Source organism: Phyllostomus discolor, chromosome 3 (assembly GCF_004126475.2).
Source record: "Phyllostomus discolor isolate MPI-MPIP mPhyDis1 chromosome 3, mPhyDis1.pri.v3, whole genome shotgun sequence".
In the NCBI taxonomy this organism is placed as follows: Eukaryota; Metazoa; Chordata; class Mammalia; order Chiroptera; family Phyllostomidae; genus Phyllostomus; species Phyllostomus discolor.
In genome coordinates this window covers 186,047,793-186,070,423 of record NC_040905.2, presented here as the reverse complement: position 1 = coordinate 186,070,423, position 22,631 = coordinate 186,047,793, and the positions used below count along the sequence as shown (strand labels likewise).

Genomic DNA, 22,631 nt, shown 5'->3' with positions numbered 1-22,631 from the left:
CATTCGCCTGCGATCACACAGCAAGTGAGCGTTTGAACCCAGGTGTTCTCATTTCCAATCTAAGGCTCTGTCCAAGGTCAAGTCAGATCGATGATCGCAGTCTCTCCTGTTGATAGTACTACTACCAGCTGCCATCATTTTTGGCCACTTTCTTTGTGCCAAGAATTGTGTTGAAAGCCTTTACATTTAAATTTTCCAACAACTCAGGAAGTGGTTCTGTAATTATTCTCGTTATACTACTGAAGAAACAGAACTTAGGATAAATAACTTGTTCAAGATCACGCAGGTGGTGTGAGTGCTACGACTTAACCTAGGTCTAACTCCAAAGCCCCTATTCTAAACCACCAACGGCAACTATTATTTTAAAGAAGACCAAGTCCTGAAAAACGATCTCGGTACCGTTTTCCCTGTCGACTTACAAGCTAACAGGTACTTCCGGCCCCTGGAAGTGCACAGCTTCTGCCCGTCGCCTCTCCCTTCCGCCCTGTCCTCCTGAAATCGCGCAGGCGCGCTCCCTCTCAGTGGCGTCTGGGTGTCACCTGCGCGTGCGCAAGGCTATAGACAAGGTTCTCTGGACTTGGAGATGGCGGCGGTGGAGGAAACGTCGCCGGAGCCGGCGACTTCAGAACAGCCGGCCGAGCTGCCTGCCTCTGTGCGGGCGAGCATCGAGCGGAAACGGCAGCGGGCGCTGATGCTGCGCCAGGCCCGGCTGGCGGCCCGGCCCTACCCGGCCACGGCTGTTGCGGCTACCGGAGGTTTGGTCCTGGCGGCGCCTGCCCCTTCCCTCTCCTGGCGGACCGGGTGCCGGGTCGCCCGTGTGGCGTGCAGACTCCTCGCGTCTGCGCGCACGCCCTCCCGCTGTCCCGCACGCCCTCCCGCTGTCCCGGGAGGGAATCCGCTGAGGGTCTGGTCGAAGCGAGCTGTCTCGCTTCGCTGTAGAACCCAGGTCTTCTGATGACTCCCAGCCCCGGGCTGACCTCGTCGCGCCCGGGCTGTCTAGCTGCGATCTTTAGCTTCGGAATGCAGCTGCCAGCCCTCACCGTCGGGAGGTGCCGGATCTGGAGGTGCCAGCGGGTGCCTGTCAGCGCCCCAGCTGTCCGTTTCTGTTTTCCTGCGGCTTCTGCCGGTACCAGAGGTGGTACCTTGCACAAAGCTTTTAGACCTGTAACCCATTTCGGTAATGTGCACCTGCTCTCTCCTTCATCCACATCCTCAAAGAATGACTGAGAGAACTTGCCATATCCAGCGTAGGACTTGCCACTGCAGAGCGCTAAAAAGAGCAAACAGACATTAGCTACCGCCCTCACATGTTTCAAACTAGCTAATTAAATTCTCTGAGCTAACCTGGGAAATAATTAGGGCAGGCTTTGGAATCTGTGTTTATGAGGTGGTAATTGAGGACCAGAAAAGGAAAGGGGTTTGCTCAGGTTCATCCCCCAAGTGCACAGGCTGATCAGGACTAGAACTCAGGTCATCTGACGGTGGGTTCAGGTCCCTTCCTTGCCACCAGGGGCCTCTGCTATGCTAGGCATCGCTCAACCTCAGGAAGAAAGGCTGCTATTCTTGTGTGGATTTCATCTTCCTCCTTCCTTAGGGCAGTGTCTGTCATGTGTATGTATGTGTCTATCTATCTTTTATGTAATCCTCCATTGTGGTCAAGTAATAATTTTCCCCAGGGTACCTGAAATATAGTTTGGTTGACATGCAGGCTTCAGGACTACCGCTGCAACGTGGAGTGCATGTATTTCTGAAGCCATACCCCAAGCCGTGTGAGTGGGTGAGCACAGTTTAAAGCTATGTTGTCTATTATCCTTTTTCATCAGCCAGAAGTAAGGAAGAGTGCAAAGAGTCAGACTGGCTTCCTGTCTTTTCTTTCTTTTTTAAACATTTTATGTATTTATTTTAGAGTGTGGAAGGTAGGGAGAAAGGGAGAGAAACATCAGTGTGTGAGAGAAACATTGGTTGCCTCTTGCTAGTGCCCCAACGAGGGATCAGGCCTGCAACCCAGGAATGTGCCCCACCTGGAAATCCAAATGGTGACCCTTGGCTTTGTGGGACGACACTGAACCCACTGAGCCACACCAGTCAGAGCCTGGCTTCATGTCTTGATATTTATACTGACACTGAAGCTGCAGTTTCCAGCCGCTGTTTAATGGTTCTGGTCTCATCCTTTTTGCTTTCTCGTGGCTTTCTTTTGTTCGTTTTTCAGCTTGAGGCATCCTAGAATCTGGATGAAAGGTTGTTAATTTGTATTGATTAATTCATGTTCATGGTTCTACAAAGGCTTCTAAATCTATACAGACAATTCCTGACTTATAGTGAGTGGTTTGATTGATGGTGTGAAAGTTAAACACATTTTGTAGAGTATGTGCTGTGAATTTTTATCTTTTCCTGGGCTAGTGATATGCAGTGTACTCTGCTCGCCTGTGTTGCTGGGCAGTGGCAGTGAGCCACAGCCCGTTAGCCACAAGCTCACGAGGGTGAACAGCCTGTGCTCTACAGTGTAGCAGTCGATCTACCATCTATGATGGGTTTGTCTGCGAGTGACCCCATCGTAAGTCCGGGAGCATCTGCACTGAATGGATGTGCAACAGGGGTGCAAAGTAGAGCATAGGCTGGTATGAAGTTAAACTTCTGATCACGGAAAGCAAGGTAGAATGAATATTCTGTAAGATTTCTTAGGCAGTTGCCCAAGAACTGTGTGGTAGCATTGCATACAACCCGCTGTGCTTCAGGAGTTAGGTAGGTGCTGTGATTTTTATATTTGTAGTACTCTGTTTCAGTGGACTGTACAGTTTCCATTTTCAGTGTGTGCTATGACATGTGCCTTGGGAACGACTGAGAAGAACTTCCTTAGAATGTGGTGCTAAGAGGTGGCGCTAAAGGCCTGGGGAAACAGCAAGGCTTAGCAGCTGCTACGTGAGAAAGAAACATAGATCGATTGCCTCCTGTATGTGCCCCGACCAGGGATCAAATCTGCAACCTATGTTTGTGCCCTGACTGGGGCTTGAACCTGCAACCTTGTGGTGTACAGGCCCTGCTTCAGACAACTGAGCTACCCAGTCAAGGCCAGCTTCCCCTCTTCTTAATTCTCACTGCACTCATGGTCATTCCAATTATTGGCTGCCCTGTTCATGAAATTGGTATGTTCTGGTCCATTTTCCCATTTCTATCCATCCAGTAGATATTCATGACATGTTTAACTGTTTGTCAGATTGGAGCGGTAAAAACAGTCCCATGGGGGATATCGGGAGATGAGCAGGCAGTATAGTGTAAGAATCGTTAACAGTAGAAACGGGCTTATGATGGTCTAATCTCTTTATTTACTATAGAAAGAAATTGAGGCCAGAAAGGGAGAATGACTTAAGATAATACCATTAAATTTGTCTTTTTAATGCATGATTTACAACATATGTACATTGATATGTAAAATGCACTCACCTGAATTTTACCTATGTAAATGCTCATGTAAACACCAAAGTGATTGATGTATGGATACTTCCAGAACCGTCCAAGGTTCCCCGTTACCACTTAGTCAACCACCCATCCTCAGACTGTCTTTTTTTTTTTTTTTTGAGCTTCATTTACATGGAATCCCAGTGCTTGGCTTCTTTTCAACATAATGTGTGAGATTCATCCACGTTGTTGTGTGGGTCGGTAGTTTGTTCATTTATATGTCAAATAGCATTGTATTATTACACCAGAGTTTTTATATTTTTGGGGGGGTTGTTTGCAATTTGGAGCTATTATGAGGAAAACCTTTTGAGTATGATGTTAGCTGTGGGCTTATCATACAAAGCCTTTATTTTGTTGAAGTCTGTTCCCGTTATCCCCACTTCGCTGAGAATTTTTTTCATAAATGGGTGCTGGATTTTGTGAAATGCTTTTTCTGCATCTACTGTGATCATGTGGTTTTTATCCCTTACTCTGTTTATGAAGTGTATCATTTATAGATAGATATTCAGCTTTTCATCCCATTGATACATCCCACATGGTCACGGTGTATGCTCTTTGAAATGTATTGCTGAATTTTGTTTGCCAATATTTGGTTGAGGATTTCTGCATTTATGTTCACAGGGATATTGGCCTACAGTTTGTTTTGTTTGTAGTGTCTCTGTCTGGTTTTGTAGTAGGATAATGCTGGCCTTAGGAGTTTGGGAGCCTTCCCTCCTCTTCAGTGTTTTTGAATAGTTCAAGAAGGATGAGTATCAATTTTTCTTTGAGTGTTGGTAAAAGTCACCTGTGAAGTCATCTGGTCCAGCACTTTTATTTGTTGTGAATTTTTTTATTATTGGTTTGATTTTGGTAGCAGTTACCAGTTTGTCCATGTTTACTGTTTCGTTCTGATTCAGCCTTGGGAGATTATATGTTTCTAGGAATTTAGCCATTTCTTCCAGGTTGTCTCGTTTGTTAGTGTATAATTGTGTGTAGTACTTCTTTATAATCCTTTGTATTTCTGTGGTATCAGTTGCCACTTCTCTCTTATTTCTGATTTTATTTATTTGGGCCCTCTTCTTCTGAGTCTGGCTAAAGGTTTATCAATTTTGCTTATCTTTTTAAAGAACTAGCTCTTGCTTTCATTGATCTTTTCTATTGTCTTTTTAGACTTATTTTCACTGATCTTTGTTATTTCCTTTTTTCTGCTCACTTTGTGCTTTGTTCTCTTTCTAGTTCCTTTAAGTATAAGGTTAGATTGTTTATTAGATGTTTTTGTTTGTTTCTTGATGTAGGCCTGTATTGCTATTTTTTATATTTAAAAAATTTTTAAGTATACTTTATTGATTATGCTATTACAGTTGTCCCAATTTTTATCCCCTTTGCCCCCTCTGCCCTGCACCCCCTTTTCTCCAGTATACCCCCTCTTAGTTCATGTCTGTGGGTTGTACAAGTAAGTTCTTTGGCTTCTCCATTTCCCATACTATTCTTAACCTCCCCCTGTCTATTTTGTACCTACCATTTATGCTTATTCCCTGTACCTTTTCCCTTCATTCTACCCCTCCACCCCTGTTAATAACCCTCCATGTGATCTGTTCCTGTTCTAGTTGTTTGCTTAGTTCGTTTTTGTTTGTTTTTTTTTTTTTTTTAGCTTCAGTTGTTAGTAGTTGTGAGTTTGTTGTCATTTTACTATTCATAGTTTTGATCTTTTTCTTACATAAGTCTCTTTAACATTTCATATAATAAGGGCTTGGTGATCATGAACTCATTGAACTTGACCTTATCTGGGAAGCACTTTATCTGCCCTTCCATTCTGAATGAAAGCATTGCCGGATAAAGTAATCTTGGATGTAGGTCTTTGCCTCTCATGACTTGGAATACTTCTTTCCAGCCCCTTCTTGCCTGCAAGGTTTCTTTTGATAAATCAGCTGGTAGTCTTATGGGCACTCCTTTGTAGGTAATTCTCTCCTTTTCTCTTGCTGCTTTTAAGATTCCTTATCTTTAATCTTAATTATGATGTGCCTTGATGTGTTCCTCTTTGGGTCCAGCTTCTTTGGGACTCTGTGGGCTTCCTAGACTTGCATGTCTATTTCCTTTGCCATCTGGAGTTTTCCTTCATTATTTTTTCAAATAAGTTTTCAACTTCTTGCTCTTCCTCTTCTCCTGGCACCCCTATCATTTGGATATTGGAATATTTAAAGTTGTCCCAGAGTTTCCTGAGCTCTTGTCTGTGTTGCTGTTAATATCTCTCTTAGAACTGCTTTGGTTGCGTCTTGTAGATTTGGGGGTTGTTGTGTTTTCATTTTTATTTGTTTCAAGTTGTCTTTTGATTTCTTCCTTGATCTTATTGTTTACCCATTGTTTAGTACCATGATATTTAGCCTCAGTGTTTGTGTGTTTTTTAGTTTTCTTCTTGTAATTTATTTCCAGTTTCATACCATTGTGATCACAGATGTGTGGTATGATTTCAGTCTTTTAAATTTATTGAGACTTGTATTGTGGTCTGAAGTAGTCTGTTTTAGACCATGTGCTGGGTGCACTTGAAAAGAATGTACCTTAGTGATTGCTTAGATCACTAAGGTGTCATTTAAGGCCACTGTTTCCTGTTGGGTATTCTGGTGGGAATGTAGTGATGTTTTATCATGGTTTTAAATAGTTTTTTTTTTCCCCAATGAGTGATGATGATGGCTTTTTCGTGTGCTTACTGGCTATTTGGATATCCTTATTTGTGAAGGACCTATTCAGGTCTTTTGCCTTTTTTTTTTTAAGTTGGTTATTTGTCTTTTACTGATTCACAGGACTTCACTGCATATTCCGGATGCGAGTCCTTCATCAGGTATACATATTGCAATAGCTTCTCCCAGTTTGCATCCTGTGTTTTCCCTCTTATAAGGTCTTTGGATGAGTAGAAGCTCTTCATTTTAATCAAGACCTTATGGTTAGTACTTTTGTGTCATGTTTAAGAAATTTTTGGTACTTCAAGTTTATGAAGTTTTACCTTTTACATTCAAGATTATAATCCATTTAAACAATTCCTGTGTATATTTGTATGTGGTAGGGCTAAAGTTCGTGTATAGGAAAGACCATGTCTTCCCCCTCACTGTTTTGTAGTGGCACCTCTGTCATAAGTCCCGGTGCCATTTATTGAACAAATTGGTTGTTCCCCACTGAATTGCCTCAGAGCCTTTGACATAAATTAAATGACCAGATATGTGTATGTCTATTTCAGGACCTTCTTTTCTATTTTATTGATCTCTTTGTCTTCATGTCACTATCAAACTGTCTTAATTACTGAAGCTTTATAGTAAATCTTTAAATCTGGTAGTTAAGTCCTCCACTTTTAGAGTCAGCTTGTCAGCTCCCACCTCAACCCCCCCCCCCCCACAGCTGCTGGGGTTTTGACTGGGGGGTCGCCTTGAATAGATGAACTAGGGGAGAATTGAGACCTTTACAATATTGAGGCTTCCAATCCATTTCATGGTATATTTCTCTGCTTTATTTAGGTCTTTGATTTCTCTGAGTGGTATTTCAGTGTAGAGTTTTTGCACATCTCTTCCTAGGTGTTATTTTTAAATTCTGATTACAGATTCCCATGGATATTCTGCATACATACTCAAATCATCTGTTGATAAAGACAGTTTTACTTCTTTCTAACTTTTATGCCAGTTTAGTTTTCTTGTCGTATTGTACTAGTTGGGACCTTTATTTAGTATCATGTTGAATAGAAGTGGCAATAGTGGACATTCCTTGTCTTGTCTGACACATACTAAATTTACAGGAAGTTTCTGTTTGTGCACAAGGGAACATACGGGCTTACCTGGTTCAGTTGTTGACCACTTTTGCTTACTTTTTGTAGGTGTGGCCAATGTAAAAGCAGCCCCAAAGATAATTGACACAGGAGGAGGCTTCATTCTGGAAGAGGAAGGAGAAAAAGAACATACAGTTGGAAAAGTTGTTCATCAACCAGGTAACGTGTATTATCAGAAAATAGGTTGGCCGATTTGGGTATCATGCATGACTTTGCACATTGATGTTAAATAGTGAGGCAGTGAGTGGGTTAGCTTTATAAGAGGAATAAAGTTTTGCTAGTAGGTTAAAAATTAAACGGATTTGGCAGTGACCAGTATAACTTGTGTTTTGTGGACAGTAAGTCCTCACTTAACGCCACTGACAGTTTCTGTGACTTAAGCAAAATGATGTGAACAAAGCCAGCTTTGCCGTAGGCTGACCGATACAAACAACAGTTGGGCTCCTGTGGCGTTTCGTCTGTGTCCTGATGAAACGGCACTGAACGAGATGCGGTCTCTGCTGGTTCGTAGTGGGCAGAGACAGCCAGTGTACTGATAGAGTAAGCACTCAGAATTCCCTTGGTAGGCTGAGATGAGAAGCCAAAACCCGAGAGATGAAATCTAGGGCATTCTTTATGTCTGGAGGAAAAAGTCAGTTTACAAAGTATGAGATGGGGAGACCTGACTTGAAAAAAGAATATCACTGTATTGTCTGAGGTTCAAGTCACTTATATATAGCCATATATATCCTCTGGGTGCGGATATTTTCCCACTCTTTGAACAAGTTGAAGTTTTATTTGATTGCGAGGTGATAGCCAGTGGTACGATAGAACCTAGCCCAGCTTCAGCTGCAGCAGCGGAAGCGCTGTGGGGTTGCCAGGGTCGGCGGCAGTCCCGTGCTGCTCTGTGTGTCTGTGCCGTGGTTTTCCGAAGCCGAGACTTGAACCAGGGTGAAGACCCTTAGCTAGGTATTCGCGGTCTTTGACAGCATCTGGCTTTACTCTGCCTGGAGGAGTTTTGTGCCAGCTGTGGAGGGTGTGTTGCTAAATGCAGTCTCTGCCTTCAAGAAGTCTGCAGTCTAGTGGTTGGGACGGACGAAGAGGAAGCAGTTCTCTCTGTTGGTGGAGGAGAATGCATTGTTCCAGTCACAACGCAGGAAACTTAAAGAATTAATCTTCTTCTCAGGACCTGTTATGGAATTTGACTATGCAATCTGTGAAGAATGTAACAGAGAATTTATGGACTCTTATCTTATGAGCAACTTTGATTTCCCAACTTGTGATAACTGCAGGTACTTATTTTATTTCAGACAATGTTCTCAATCGCTGAAGTTTAATGTTTACATATGGGCTTAGGGTAAAACAGTTCAATCCATTTGAATTTAATATTCTTTTGCTAACTGTGATTGGGGAATTTCCTCACATTTCTGCGGTTTCCATGTTGTCAAAGAAATACAGGAAGCCCGTGCCTATCCAAGTTATGACACATCCCATAGACAGGAACGCCCCGGGTCCTGCCACAGGGGCCAGGTCCTGCTTTCTGCTGGCCTGGGGGGCTTTACCCCCCTCGCAGGAGCAGGTTCCTAGCCCTTCCTGAAGGATCCCCGGTGGCTTCTTGTCTCCGTGTCTGCCGACGCCTTGGTCAGAGTCGGGGCTGTGAATGAGAGGACAGTGAGACCCCTCCAGCCACTCTTCTGGTTCTCCCAGAACACTCTCTCCATTCTTCGTGTTTCTCCCCCGGACAGTCAGGGACGAGGATAGATGAGGAAAATCACATTCCTCTGTCACTCCCGTTCTTCTCCTCCTGGCCTTCATCCTCTTTTTATATTAGCCCAGAAAAATCCTTCTTCACGTGGTTGTCCTGCTCCCTGCTGTTTACCCCGTCGGTGTCTTCCACACCTGGAGATCCTGTCTTGGAATCTCACTTGGCCCTCTCGTCTGTTTCCCAGTCCCTCTTCTGGTACCTACAGCGCTAGATCAACTCTCCGCCTGCCTGGAGGGCCTGCCTTTTCAGCATCACTGACGACCTTTGTTGAGTAGACTCTTTGGAAGAGAGAGAGGATGGAGATGTTTCTGGTTTCATGATCGCATGGGTGACTGGGAAAGTCCTGGCACCCACTGGAATTGTAGATGATGAGCTCTGTCCCCACTGACAGAGTGGGGGATGTCAGTGGTGGTGTCAGGGATGCGCACAGTGAGTGGGTAAGGTCCACAGTGTTGCCACTCTCCTTAAAGTGTAGGTAGCTTTTGGAAACTGAATTAGCACATATCATCTTATTTCCATGAGAAAATGAAAGCAGTGGATATATCCATTTAAAAAAAGTTGTAAGGTAGTCTAAAAACATACACATAGGAACACAGTCCTCCATTCCTTTCAGCATCTTCCGGGATTATAGTTTTAGTACAATGCAGTTTACCTGTCCCTCCATTAGTTGGTGCTTCCAGATCATTCAGCCTACAGGTGTTTTCAGTTTTAGTCTCCCCTCCCTGAGCTGCTTGTGCCTCCTCCTCAGTGTTGGGTCACTTCAGTTAAGGCCAGCTTCATGCACTGGCTCTTTCCCTGCTGTCCCATTTTTAACTCCGAAACCATCTGTCTCTGTGCTCACACCATACTCGCATCCTCTCTCCCATGACTGCCTTAGACTAGGCCACCGTCAGCTCTTGCCTGGACCACTGCAGTGGTGATCTTTTAACTGGTCTCCCCGCCCCCACACCAACTTCTGCACTGTTAGTATCTTCTCCATTCAGCATTTACTCAGAACTCTGTAATGGTTTCTCACCCATTTAGAATAAAATGGCCTGCATCACTGATTACAAGGCCACTGCTTATCTCTGCCTTTCTCTCTCCTCACTCCTTGTCACTTACTTTAAGCCACCCTCCAGCACAGCAGCCCCTGCTGTCCAGCTGCAAAGCACTTTCCTGTCCCGGAGTCTCTGCATTTGCTCTTCTGTCTGTGAGGAACATCCTTTCTCTAGCCATTCAGAATGTTCTCTGACTTCCTAAGGGCTCTGCTCCAATGTCCCCTTATCAGTGACTTTCTCTGGTTGCCCAGTCAATCTGAAAATTTCTATCCCTTCACCCTCTTTACATTCCTTCATAGCACTTTATCTGTCATTATGTTTCTGTGGTGGCTGGTAAAGGCTGTCGTCGCCTTTACCAGAATGTAACTTCCATGACAACAACGCTTTTTTCATTCTTTGCTGTATTCCTTAAGCCTCAAACAATACTTGACATGTAGATAGAGGACAAGTGAATGAGAAGTACGTAGTTGACTATGACTCCATTTTGACCTTGACGTTGGAAAGCCCAGAGCCAGCTGGAAACGTAGCTGTGCTGGGGCCGCTGGACCTCGCATGCTTATGTTTCTTATACCCTGCCCACCCCGACTTCATGCTTTAGCTTATATTTTCTCACTTATTGGATCTTAGTTCTCATTTGTATTTCTTGTACTCTTATGAGTCATTTCTAATCCTTTGTGGAAAAGAGACTTTAAATAAGTAGAAAAAAATTATTAACATGTTGAATGATATGGATTTGCTGCTAATATAGCTTCTCAGAGTATGTAGAAGATAATGCATTTTTCTGTTAGGATTTTTCTGCTGCTAATTTGACCGTGAGAGCTGCAGGAAAAAGTATTTTATATGTTCCTTTTGGCATGCATACCCCGAGGTTGTTGGGCTATTTGAAAACTTAGTTTATTTTAAATAACTAACTTATATAATGAACTTGTTTTCAGAGATGCTGATGATAAACACAAACTTATAACTAAAACAGAAGCAAAACAAGAATACCTTCTGAAAGACTGTGATTTAGAAAAAAGAGAGCCACCTCTTAAATTCATTGTGAAGAAGAATCCTCATCATTCACAATGGGGTGATATGAAACTCTACTTAAAATTACAGGTCTCTAATAAGTTATATTTAGTCATTTTTTACCTTTGGGCAGGCAACATTTGAACAAGAAACTAGTCGTAATTAGCTTAGCTTTTGCTCAGAGAGAGTTGAAAAGATCCTCGGGGTTTTGTTGCTTTGCGTGTGAGTCGCAGTCATTCATAGTGACAGAAATGTGTTCTCTTACTTTGATTTTTGGTGCAGCACTTTGGAGCAAACGTCTTACTGTTGAGTGATTAGGAGTACAGTTGGGAGACTGAAAAAGCTTGGAATAAGAGTCAGACCCTGTTTTCCTGCCCTCCCCTCAACCTTTAAAACAAGATTTAGGAATTTCACAAACACCTAAAATCTAACTCTGCCTGGGAAGAATACTCATCTGAAACCCTATCAGGTGTCCATGCAGCGCCAGTAAGTCCCAGGCAGACCTTCCCACCTCCTCTCGCCACTGTCGTATCGCCGGTGTGCCGAGATACCTAACAGTCTGACCCCTGGGGCTGCTAGTACCCAGGCTGGGTGTCCTCACACAGGCAGCCTCCTGTAGCTACTCCAGAATGGTGCAAGTACTGTGACTTTTTTTTGTGCCTTTATATAAAAAATATTGGGAGGCATTGCTTTAGAGCAGTTTGACTTGGAATTTACTACAGAATTCTAGTATCTTTAAATAAAATTAAGAAGCCACATGTAAAAGCAGACATACACTGAATTTCATTAAACATATAAGACACTATATCAATGAGAAGACTGACCATTAATTTATGCACCATTAAAAATGAAAAAGCGCTCATTCAACCAAACTGATCCAGTGCTTCCTTACCACGTGGTGTGTGATTTCTACTCACTGAGATAGTGCCGTTAGACTTACTGTACTCTTTTGCTATGTATCACACTTGTGTGTACATAGGTAGGAAAATGCAAGTGTAACAAATTTATTAAGGTATTCTGAAACTTCTTTACATTAAGAGTCCAATTCTTCTGAATCACTTTTGACTCAGAATTAAAGCACTGTTAAGCACATTGGTGATACAGCATTTTCAGAGGGTTAAATTGTAGAAAATGTGTTCTAGAACTATTGAAATAAGAGTATATCATTTTATTATGCTAAGAAGAAATTCGAATTTGGATATACTGATCGATATTTTAGTTCCCTTAACATAGTGTGAGAGATATCCTGAGTATAATTCTTACTGTGTATATTATTCTCCTAAATATAAATAAATTTTATAAAGAGTAAAGATATATATAATCCAAAGTTTTAAAACTAGAATAAAGACTTTTTAGGTCATTCAGCTACCAGAGTTTTAAAAATACATGTTTTAAAGATCAGAAGTTAGTCAAGTAGATGGACACTATTATTGGTTCAGGAGGAGAAGGGTAGAAGCGATTGATTTCCTGTGGTGGGAGGTTTTTGGAGATTACTGCATGCTTAGATCTGCTGTGACTAGTAAGTAAATTCTCGGGCGTGAGCTTGCCAGCACCCAGCAGACCCGCTGACTTACTGTGCTCACAGGTGTGCTGGCTCCCGTGACAATGCCGAGCGAGTCAGAGAAACAGTTACGGTCGGGGGACAGCTTGCCTGTTACGAGTGTAATCGGAGCTGGCGCTCATTTACTGCGGGTCTCGTAGGGTTAGGTAGAGATGGGCATAGAATGGTTTTTATCCATATTTAAAATGTTTTAAATTTCAATTGAGTATTTATAAAATTGTACTTGAGTTAGGTCATTCTTTGTAATTGTAACTTTATAATTTACGACTCTGAATCCCAACTCATTCAAACACGGATCCTGTGTTGTAGATTGTGAAGAGGGCCCTGGAAGTTTGGGGTAGTCAGGAGGCATTAGAAGAAGCGAAGGAAGTTCGACAGAAAAACCGAGAAAAAATGAAACAGAAGAAGTTTGATAAAAAAGTAAAAGGTAAGTGGCTACGTTTATATCATAAAGGACTATGTTCACTGCTTTGCAAAAAGCCTTTAGCTGAGTTCTTCCCGTTTAAAGATGTGCTGTCGTCAGTAGGTGGGAATCTGTTTTGTCAGCACGCATTGAAGAAAAGAGAGTTTGCCCTCCGTAGTTGGTGTTTGAGGCTCCGAGTTGAAACCGCCCAGCACCGCAGTTCTGAGAAAGCATGTTGGCCCTCACTTAACGCGAACCTTGTTATATCTGAGGATGTGTCTCTGGGCAAAGATCTGGCATCAGCTCAGTCTTAAATATGACCATAGGGTTATAAAGGGCAGAGACACCCACCAGCAATCCTCTCTAATTGCTTAAAATGAAAAAAATCATGGCTAAGTCTTATCGTCTAACTTAGCAGCTAGAGGGAACCTTTCAATGTCAGTCTAATCACTTTTATTTTATATATGAATAAAAAACTTAGAAAGGTAGAGCAACCTGTCACCTAATTATTGGAGTGTTGGGACTGGAGCCAGGCTTTCAGGACTGAAAGTCTGCGTTGGAACACTCATTCCTCTGTCCACGTGTCTGTCTGTCCATGCACATGTGCATAAGTCTTCAACCACCCCTCCCTCCGGCCCTCCATCAATGAATCCAGTAATTACTGTCAGCTGTGTTCCAGGCACTGTGTTAACGTAACTGCTGGAGTCACAGTTCTCAGAAGAGAAAGACCAGTAAACTTAAAATCATAGTCGAGTGTGACAAGTACTGTGATGGTGATGAACACGGTGCCACAAGAGAATGAAGAGCACTTTTTGCTTTATCATAGAATCCCTAAGAAGCCTTGAAAAGCAGGCATGTTCTTCACACAGCATTTGTAGCGCCCCCGTGTGGTGTAGAGTGTATATAGACAGGGAGAATTTTCTGTGTATTCTGGGTAGTACGTGTACTAAATTGATCCATTTAAAATGAATCTCTTAGCTGTAGTAAATAATTTTGCTTATGTTTTGAGAATTTAGAAGAGGTTTAGGAGGATGAATGAAGATAGCTCAGATGTCTTAAAAACAAAGGAAAAAACAAAGAAAAAGTTAGCTGCCTTGTTTCTTCTTAGTGAGGGGACTCCCCCTGCACCCCCCCCCCCCATTTTCACTACAGGAGTAATTCGTTCGCAGTGTAGAACAGTCGGATAGCTACAAAGAATTGCCCCGTGATTCTGCTACCCTGAGGCAGCCGTTAGTAACATGTCTGTCTTCCCAGCTCTTTTCAACGCATAAACACTTTAGAAATGTGTTTTACAAAAATGGAGGCACTATCGGACATTTGTGAAGTTTACCATAAGTGTATCAGTACAAATAGCCCCATTATAAACGTCTTTATGTACGTCTCTGTGTAAATTAATTAACTTAAAATGTTGATTCCAGAATCTGAGGGTGTGGCCAACATGGGGTTATGGCTCTGCAGAGAAGTGCCCCCCAGCAGGCTGCGCCACAGAAGGGCGTTTCACCGAAGAGTCTTCCCCCAGTTAGCCCCTGCTGCACCCCAGTCTCCACAGTACCTGCAAGGGCTAACGGGGAGGGTTTGGAAAGACTTCTATCTTTTCTATGTTCTACCCCAGCCCTTTCTCTCTTCCAACATCAAGGAGAGCCTTGAAGGATAAAGTACCAAAAGGCATCTTAAGGGATATGAAAGAAGAGGGCATAGTTGTGAACCACTTACGTCTTAGCCTGGGGTTACTGTCCCTGAGTCACCTCCGTTCTTCCCTCTGCGCTGCCTCCTTAAACCCCTTTCTGATGGTATTTTAGTGCAGACAATAACATACGGGGAAAAGATTTAGAAAGTTGTACCTGCAAAGTAAAGGAATATTTTCAAAGGAGGGCTTTTTTCTCAGATACGATTTCTGTAGTTTGGTCAAGGTGTCATTTAAGGTTGACTAAATTTTTATAATTTGACTAACAAAAGATTATGGCATCTATGTCATTTTATTATGCTTTTTTCCTATAAAAATTCTATTAAGGTAATATAATATAAATATTAGTATAAATATAACATTTAAGCTCTACACAATTTTCATAGGTATTTTGTAAAAAATATAAACTCAAATATAATTGGCTGTTTTTCTCATTATATTAAATTGCTATTAATCACTGGATAAACTTGCTATGGATTTTCCTGATGCTTGAAGTTTGAATCTGTCCTGAATTTTTCCTTAGGTCTCTTAAGGCCGATTTCTTCAATTCACTTCATTTCTTTCTTTCTTTCTTTTTTTTTTTTAAGATTTATTTCTTTTTAGAGAGGGAAGGGAGGGAGAAAGAGAGACATCAATGTGCAGTTGCTGGGGGCCATGGCCTGCAGCCCAGGCATGTGCCCTGGCTGGGAATTAAACCTGCGATGCTTTGGTTTGAAGCCCAAGCTCAATCCACTGAGCTATGCCAGCCAGGGCAATTCACTTCATTTCTTATTTGGAAGAAGCATGTCTCTTGAGGAGATGTTTCCACATGGTTACACGCATGGTGCATTTTCCAAGTCCCTGCCAATCTGAGTGTTCTGTTTCTTTTGCACATGAAAACCTAAGTTCTCTCTGTTGTACGAACATCACTCCATTGTCTTCTGGTATTTAATCTGCAGACGTCAACATGATGCCTCCTTTAATTGCGGCTTCTCCTTGTCGATTTGCTGTAGCGGTCGGTGGATCTGCTCCCGCCCTCCCGGCTGGGCCGCAAAGGCCCGAGAGTGGAGTAGACGCTGTAGAGGTTAGAAGCGAGGAGCTTACTATGCAGTTTGCTCAGAAGGCTCAGAACAGAGAGGAATAGAAGCAAGTCTAAACGCTTTTTAGTTGAAAAGAAATTGGAACCTGGTTCTCTTGTCTTCTGATTACGATCCACAAAGAAGCTGAGACAAAGTTTCCTTCTTTATGGAAAGGTAAGAGATCACATTTCCCTGCTTTTAGAATATGACCTGCTTTAGTAGTTTGAGAAAGAATTGATCTTCCTACAGAAGAAAATTAAAAGTATAAGGTACATATATAGATAAGGGGAAAGACAAGCAAGAATTTTGTCAGCAGATTCACATTGTTGTAGGTCTCAGATCAGAGGAGGCAGAAGTAGAAATGCTGGCATCACTGCTACTCAGTCTAAGCAGATTTCAGAAAATGCGGTTTGGCCTTGATACTAGATCCACAGAACATTTTGGGGTTCGCGTGCCTCCTTTCCACAATAACATGGAGGAGATGAGGCTTTTCTCTATAGTTACACTCAGCTTTCTTACTTGGTACTGTTAGAGCTTAGCCTTCTAAAAACAATTCACCTTCACTATTTGTACTGTGTACTTACCCCCCAAAAGAGGTGGGTAAGGAAATTCCATTCGGGGGTCCCTTCTGATTTTGGGGACATTTTCCACGTTGGGCCTGTGGTTATGTATAATTTAGGGCTGTTCTCTGGCTTCTCTCGGAGAGTGAAGGACTCGATTCCTGTTCCTCTGCTTCAGTATACGGAGGACAAAATAAGATCAAAGCTTCTGAGGTGGTTTTGTCATTTCCTGGTGATTTTTTTCTCTAGTTAACGAGGGGCACCCTGTGTCAAAACTTCCTGCCTTCCTATCGAGTATTAAAAGCATCTGGTCTCCCTTAGCTAGTTCTCTTGTGAGTTTACCTCACAAGTAGCATTCAGCTTGTTTGAATACAGGCTGCCTCTTTTGCAAAATTAAGATATTAAGCCAGATAAAATGCATGTTTTAGAGTGATGATAGAACATAAATTTTTCATTGAAACAAGGATTCTAGGGAAAACTTATTTGGGTAAAAAGTGTAAGCAGTCCCTGAAGATATCAGTAGCGAGACTGAACCTTTCATGCATTTTAATACACTTCCAGGTGAGGTAGTTAGTCCACAGCCGTGTGCTGTGGGGTTCTGAGCCCGTGGGACCGAGAGGCTGGAACATGGCACACCAGCTGCCTTCCAGCTTCAGTCGGGCGTCCAGCGCTGCGCGGCTTGTCCTCACCAACCCCCCCCCCCCGCCCCCCGCCGAGGCTCCCAGCCCTCTTTCCCCACGCTCCTCAAGTCTCGGACCTCCCCGCCCCTTCTCGTGTTCAGGAGGTGACCGAGCCCCCCTTTCCAAAGTTGCTCAAATGAGGTAATGAGAAAAATGGACTAATCTTTACACAAATTTGTATTTCACCTGATTTTGAGTGTGCCATATATACTTTTTTCTCTCATTCACACATACACATTTATTTTGCTGAACTATTAAGAATTACTTACAGACACTGATTCTTATTTAATTCGTCAACATGTTAGTTACCTCCTAAAAACAAGGACATTTTCTTCTGCAGAGCTAAAAAACGATGATCACACCTAATAAATTGGCCATCAATACAATGCCGCCATCTACTGTCTAGTACGTGTATCTCTCCCCAGTTGTCCTGATGTCTGTGCCAGCCTTTTAGTCAGGGGACCCAGGGCCACTCAAGGATTTCCTCTTTCATGGCATTGACATTTCTTAACTTCAAAGGGTTGACAGTTTTCACATGGCACAACACAAATGAAAATGGCTTTTTTTGGCCTCACTACTCCCCTCCAAGTCCATTCTTTGGTAGGAAGGGGGAGTGAGTCTTCCTTGTCCTGTTGGAACACACCCAAGTCACAGCGCCCCATCTCCCTGTGAAGTAGAACAGATACAAGCCGACAGAAAGAGGCTCCCTCTCTTGAGTCCAGGCCCCCAGTTTTGGAGAGTGACCCTCATTTGGTTTTATTCACAGCCAGTTTCCTCATAACTTGAGTGGGGTGGATGCTTTTGGGAGGAACGCTTCCTAGGTGTCGTGCCGTCGAGTGCGCTGCCTCAGGAGACACACACCAGTTCTCCGCTGGGGGAGTGGGGCTGTTCAGTGGCTCGGTTAAGGCAGCGCCTGCCCGACTCTCGACACTATGTGAACACCTCATTCCTTAGCGCACAGGGGTGCTTCTGGCCTGAGTCAGTGATTGCGTACTCCTAGGGTGGGTATAAATGGTGACTTTCTATTTGTTATTCTCTCTGTAACCTTAGTATTTGGCTTTTTTTGGAAAGAAGAGCATTTTTAGTACCATTTGGATTCATAGATTGTTCTTCTCAAATCTGTGTTACGGTACATTCCTAGCATTTATTTGATGCTCATTGTCCCCAGTTTGGCCAGTGGAAGCCCCTTCAAGCTAGCTCCTACCTTTTCGGTTTTTCACTTGTAAATAATTTCAAACTTGCATGCAATTGCAAGACTAGTACAAGGGACACACATATCCTTTACCCAGGTTTACCCGCTGTTCACACTTGGTGCCAGTTACACCAGCATTTGCATCCTCCTCCCACACACCCTTTCTCCCCTGGACCCTTGGAGAGCAGGTTGGTACATCACCCTTTACCCCTGCAACTGCAGCCTTTCCTAAGAACAGTAGTGTTCTCGTACACAATCAAAGTGTAATGAGGATATTGTTATCTAATCTGCGCTCGCTTGTTGTTAGCTACCCAGTTGTGTCCTGTGTGACTTTCCATTCTGGAATAGGATCCCGTCGGGCATCAGTATCGGCTTTAGGCACTGCGTCTTTCTGAGTTTCTTTATTCTGGACTATTTCCACAGCCTTTGTCTTTTATGACAGTGACATTTTAAAAAGTCTCTTCCCTTCTCCTGCTCTGACTTTTTAGAAATAATGTTTTCCAGTGGGGCTTTTCTGATTCGTCTGATGGTTACATCTGAATTATGCATTTCAGGGACAGCACACGAATGACACGTCTTTCTCAGGGCATCACATGGAAAGGCATGAGGTCCATCTGTCCTCAGTGGTGATATTGATATTTATTTTTTATTTGATAAGGAGGAAAAATGTTAAGACCTCGCAAACATCATGCTTCTCCTGAACACTTCTCGAGAATTTGGCATCCGTCTGTGGCTGGTTCTTGCTGGGACCAGTCTGAAGTACGATGGTCGTAAAAATTCTCACTTCAGCACTCCCTCTGCATCTAACCAGCTAGCAGCCCGCATTCTACAGCATCCTTTCCCTGTCTGTTTTTTTATTGTTGGCATGGATTCACTAATTCCCGTTCTTCTCAACGTTACTGAGTATTTGCATCCTTATTTTGGTGCTGATTGTCTCAGATTTGGGCCAACAGGAGTATCTTTGGACTGGCTCCTGTCCTTTTGACGTGTCTTCATCATTCACTGAGCACTCCTTTCTGTTCTCTACACAAAACACATGTTGTTTGCCCATACGTATGGATAGAAACCTTGAGTTCACACTGATGAACCACATTCAACCCAAAACTTTGGGTTCATCCTGAATTTCTCCCTTATTTGTAGCTCGCCTCTCTGACAGCGAGAACCTGAACTCCCATTATCCTTAATCTAGTCAGCTGACTGAGGCCCCTGTAGGGGAACTCACTTCCCATCGCTGTGGCTGCCTCCTCTCCTCACCTTCCTTGGGCTGCCCTGCTTTCCCCCAGACGCCTGCTCTACTTGTTCCACTTAACCATGGTTGTAGGACTGGATTGTTCAAGAAGGAAAACAAGGGCAAGAAAATCATAGACAGCAGTTTTTAGTATTTTCTTGCTTTCTAGTGTGTTTTTCCAGAAATATCTAGTAAATACTAAGGATATGACCAATTGTGGCTAGCGAGCTAGATTTCTGAGTATTCTTTTAGTGTTAATACTTTCCTCCTCCTGAGTTCACACAGTGCTCAGACTGGGCAGAGGTTGTCAGCTCAGGGACTGGGACGCAGTCACGTGGAGCGGTTCCCTCCGCGGGGCAGTCAAGGAAGAGTGGCCGGGGCGCTTCGGAACAAAGCCAGAGAAGTAGGTACCGGGCTCCCACAGGAGACCTCTGCTTGTCACCTGAAACCACAGGGCACCTGTGCAGTTCGGGTCAGTCTATCAACTCATTCATTCATTTAGAAACTGTCCTAAGGTAAAAGGAAGTAATGAAAGGACAGAGGGCATTTCAGCTGTCTAGGAAAATCAGCATTCTTCAGAAGATACAGGAATGAAGATTGGAATCTGGGTGAACATTGTTTCCTCTAATGGGTAAACTGAGGTGTGCACGTTGAAGCTCGCAAATCCTCTCCTCAGATAGAGTGCTTTCCTGCTGGAGGGATGACGGGCAGGCAGCACAACTCCGTGGCTGAGGGCCTCTGCTGCCAACTGGCTTGTTTGACCAACGGCAGCCACCTGACCTCTGTGCCTTCGGGTGCTCGCCTGGACAGCTGGGATGCTAGCTGTACTTGTTCTGAGGGTCATGAGGGTTAAGTGTAGTTTATAACGTGCTTAGCGCAGTGCCTGGTACACAGCTCTGTATGCTTGCTTGTCCACATGACATGACAAAAGCTGAAAACAGAGATTCAGGTAGTATTTTGATATTGCTTATCACAGATCTAAGATGGATTAAAATAATGTGATTCCTTGGTGTATGCTGATTCTCATAGTTGAAGTAAGAGGTAACTGACATGCTCTCCCTTAAGTTGTGCTGCTGTTAAACGTAGTTCTGGGCTTGATGGATCATTGGTCAGAGTAGAAAAATTTGTAAACAATTACTCTTGCTTTTTGTTCATTAAACTAGGAACTGAGAACTTAGTAGCTGAACTCCCAAGTGGAAAAAGTTGTAAACATTGGAACAAATGACCTGGATTTACATGCTATCCTTGCTCAGTTTTTCTACATGCAAAATAAAATGAAATAAAAACTCTGTGGTTCTTTCTAGCTTTTAATAGTTTGATTCTTATGTTTAGATTATACTTTGCAATAATTATTAGCAGTCCCTCTCCTAAGTTATTGCTCATTTTACAGGATAAAGAATTTAATAGACTAGTTGCATGACCAGTTTTTCTAAGATGGAACATTAGCTTAGTGACGGACTTCTTGGATTTCTCATTTTCTTGCAAAGCTTGACATGTCCCTTAATGAAGCAGCTGCTGACTGACACGGAACCTAAAATGCTCCTTGTCCTCGGTCATCCCAGCTGCCTCCGCTTCCCTGCTGTGGCGTCGTGCCTTCCATAATTAGTTGCTTGAACAAATTCTGTTCTTTACTCAATTTGTTTTTTGCTCTCTCTCTAACCCACACACTCTGTTTCTGAGTCTCCCATTTCGTAAGTCTGTGTAGTCAGGCTTGATCTGTCGGAGTTAAACTGTTTTTTTAAAAATACACACGTGCATACCTGATGAATTTCAGCTGAACAGCACCACTGAAAAACTGTTTTGTTTGTTTGTTTTTCTTTAGAATTACGGCGAGCAGTAAGAAGCAGTTTATGGAAAAGGGAGATGGTTACTCACCAGCACGAGTACGGACCAGAAGAAAACCTGGAAGATGACATGTACCGAAAGATATGCACCGTGTGTGGCCATGAACTGACGTATGAGAAAATGTGATTTTTAGTTTAGTGGTCGGTTTTAGAATTTTACGTTCAGATAAATTTAGATTGGTTTTGTTCAGAATTCACCAAAAAAGTCTTTGTAGATGAATAAACGCTTGTGTAAATAATGTTCCAGTGCTAAGGACGTACACTGTGGCTCGAGAGCACGTCTCACCTAAGCGTGGCATGTCGAGCTGTGGACAAAACACCGGGCCTGTGGCCGTGTTTGCTGGGACAGGGACGGGGGCTGAGCGGCACAGTGGTTTGCAAGTGTTAGGTGGACGCTGGAGTTGAGAAATGAGAAACCCAGGCCAACCTCAGATTCGGGTAGGAGGACAAGCTCTTAGAAAAGGCAGAAGGTGGATTCTTATCCCAACAGGGAGGGTGGCTGATACCGCCCCCCCCCCCCGGTCCCCCCCCCCAGGCTGGGTTAGGACTTCTAGACCACTTGTCTCCAGGTCAGGGCGCTACCGCCAGACTAGTGCTGGCTGACAATGAACAGCAATGAGCTGCCGGAGTCTGATGTGTCTTCTCTGTCTGCAGGGCTTACTCACAGGCCCTGCTACTAGGCGCTAGATAGCCCATTTCAGATCTGGATTAAAACGGAAAACCAGTAATTACAGTAAGTTTATCACAACTCTCTAACATTGACTGGGCACTTATCAGGTGCCAGGTAAGCACTATACTAAGTGCCTTACAGATGTTCTAACTTAATCCTGAGCAGGAAGACCACCTGCAGCCTGGTGTCCGCCCAGACACCTGGATCCCATCTAGCTGGTCAGAACTTCCCCTGCTGTCTCAGGAGGATTCCAAGACAGTTACAGCTGGCGAGAGGATTTCATCCAGTATGTGTGATTACACAGTGCATGCAATTTTCTTTGACAAAAACAACAAGTTAAGGTAAACTGGCTATTTTCATGCCATTTTTTGATATAACTTTTTTATCCTATTGCTATAAATAGAAGACACAGGAAGTTGATACGTTTTCATTTTTCTTTCTAGATCAGCTCTTAGAGATTATGCTTACAGAAAGGCACGAGTCAAAACTAGTCAAACCAAAGAGGCTTGAGACTGTGATTCCTAACTCTCCTCTGTATAAGTAGTCAATATAGAAAAGCTTAATGTGTTTTTGCACAGATTTTTGATATGCTATGCTAAATATCAGAGGTCAGTAAAAATTGATTCTGAATGGGCAGTAAGATCTTCTTGGGACACACACACACAGCTTCTAGCTTGATGACGCCAGAGGCAGGCGCCAGGCGGCCGACAACAGCA

At 43.3% G+C, this 22,631-nt stretch overlaps 1 protein-coding gene and 1 long non-coding RNA gene across 3 annotated transcripts; one reads left to right on the top strand and one right to left on the bottom strand.

Moving 5' to 3' along the window:
* Window positions 1–518: 518 nt before the first annotated feature.
* XPA (XPA, DNA damage recognition and repair factor) lies at window positions 519–21,484 on the top strand. 2 transcript variants are annotated; one of them, XM_028518819.2, is made up of 6 exons: window positions 519–755; window positions 7,292–7,402; window positions 8,409–8,514; window positions 10,960–11,125; window positions 12,906–13,023; window positions 21,224–21,484. In XM_028518819.2, exons 1-6 carry the CDS (start codon window positions 584–586, stop codon window positions 21,370–21,372), a joined length of 822 nt encoding a protein of 273 aa, XP_028374620.1. In that variant the 5' UTR covers window positions 519–583; the 3' UTR covers window positions 21,373–21,484. The 2 variants fall into 2 exon arrangements, with proteins under 2 accessions (XP_028374620.1, XP_035877849.1); XM_036021956.1 differs by lacking the exon at window positions 519–755 and adding an exon at window positions 913–1,135.
* LOC118499738 lies at window positions 14,007–15,669 on the bottom strand. Its single transcript, XR_004902261.1, has 2 exons — window positions 15,444–15,669; window positions 14,007–15,234 (listed from the first exon to the last, which is right to left on the bottom strand). It is a non-coding gene; the product is annotated as an uncharacterized LOC118499738 (long non-coding RNA).
* Window positions 21,485–22,631: the final 1,147 nt, after the last annotated feature.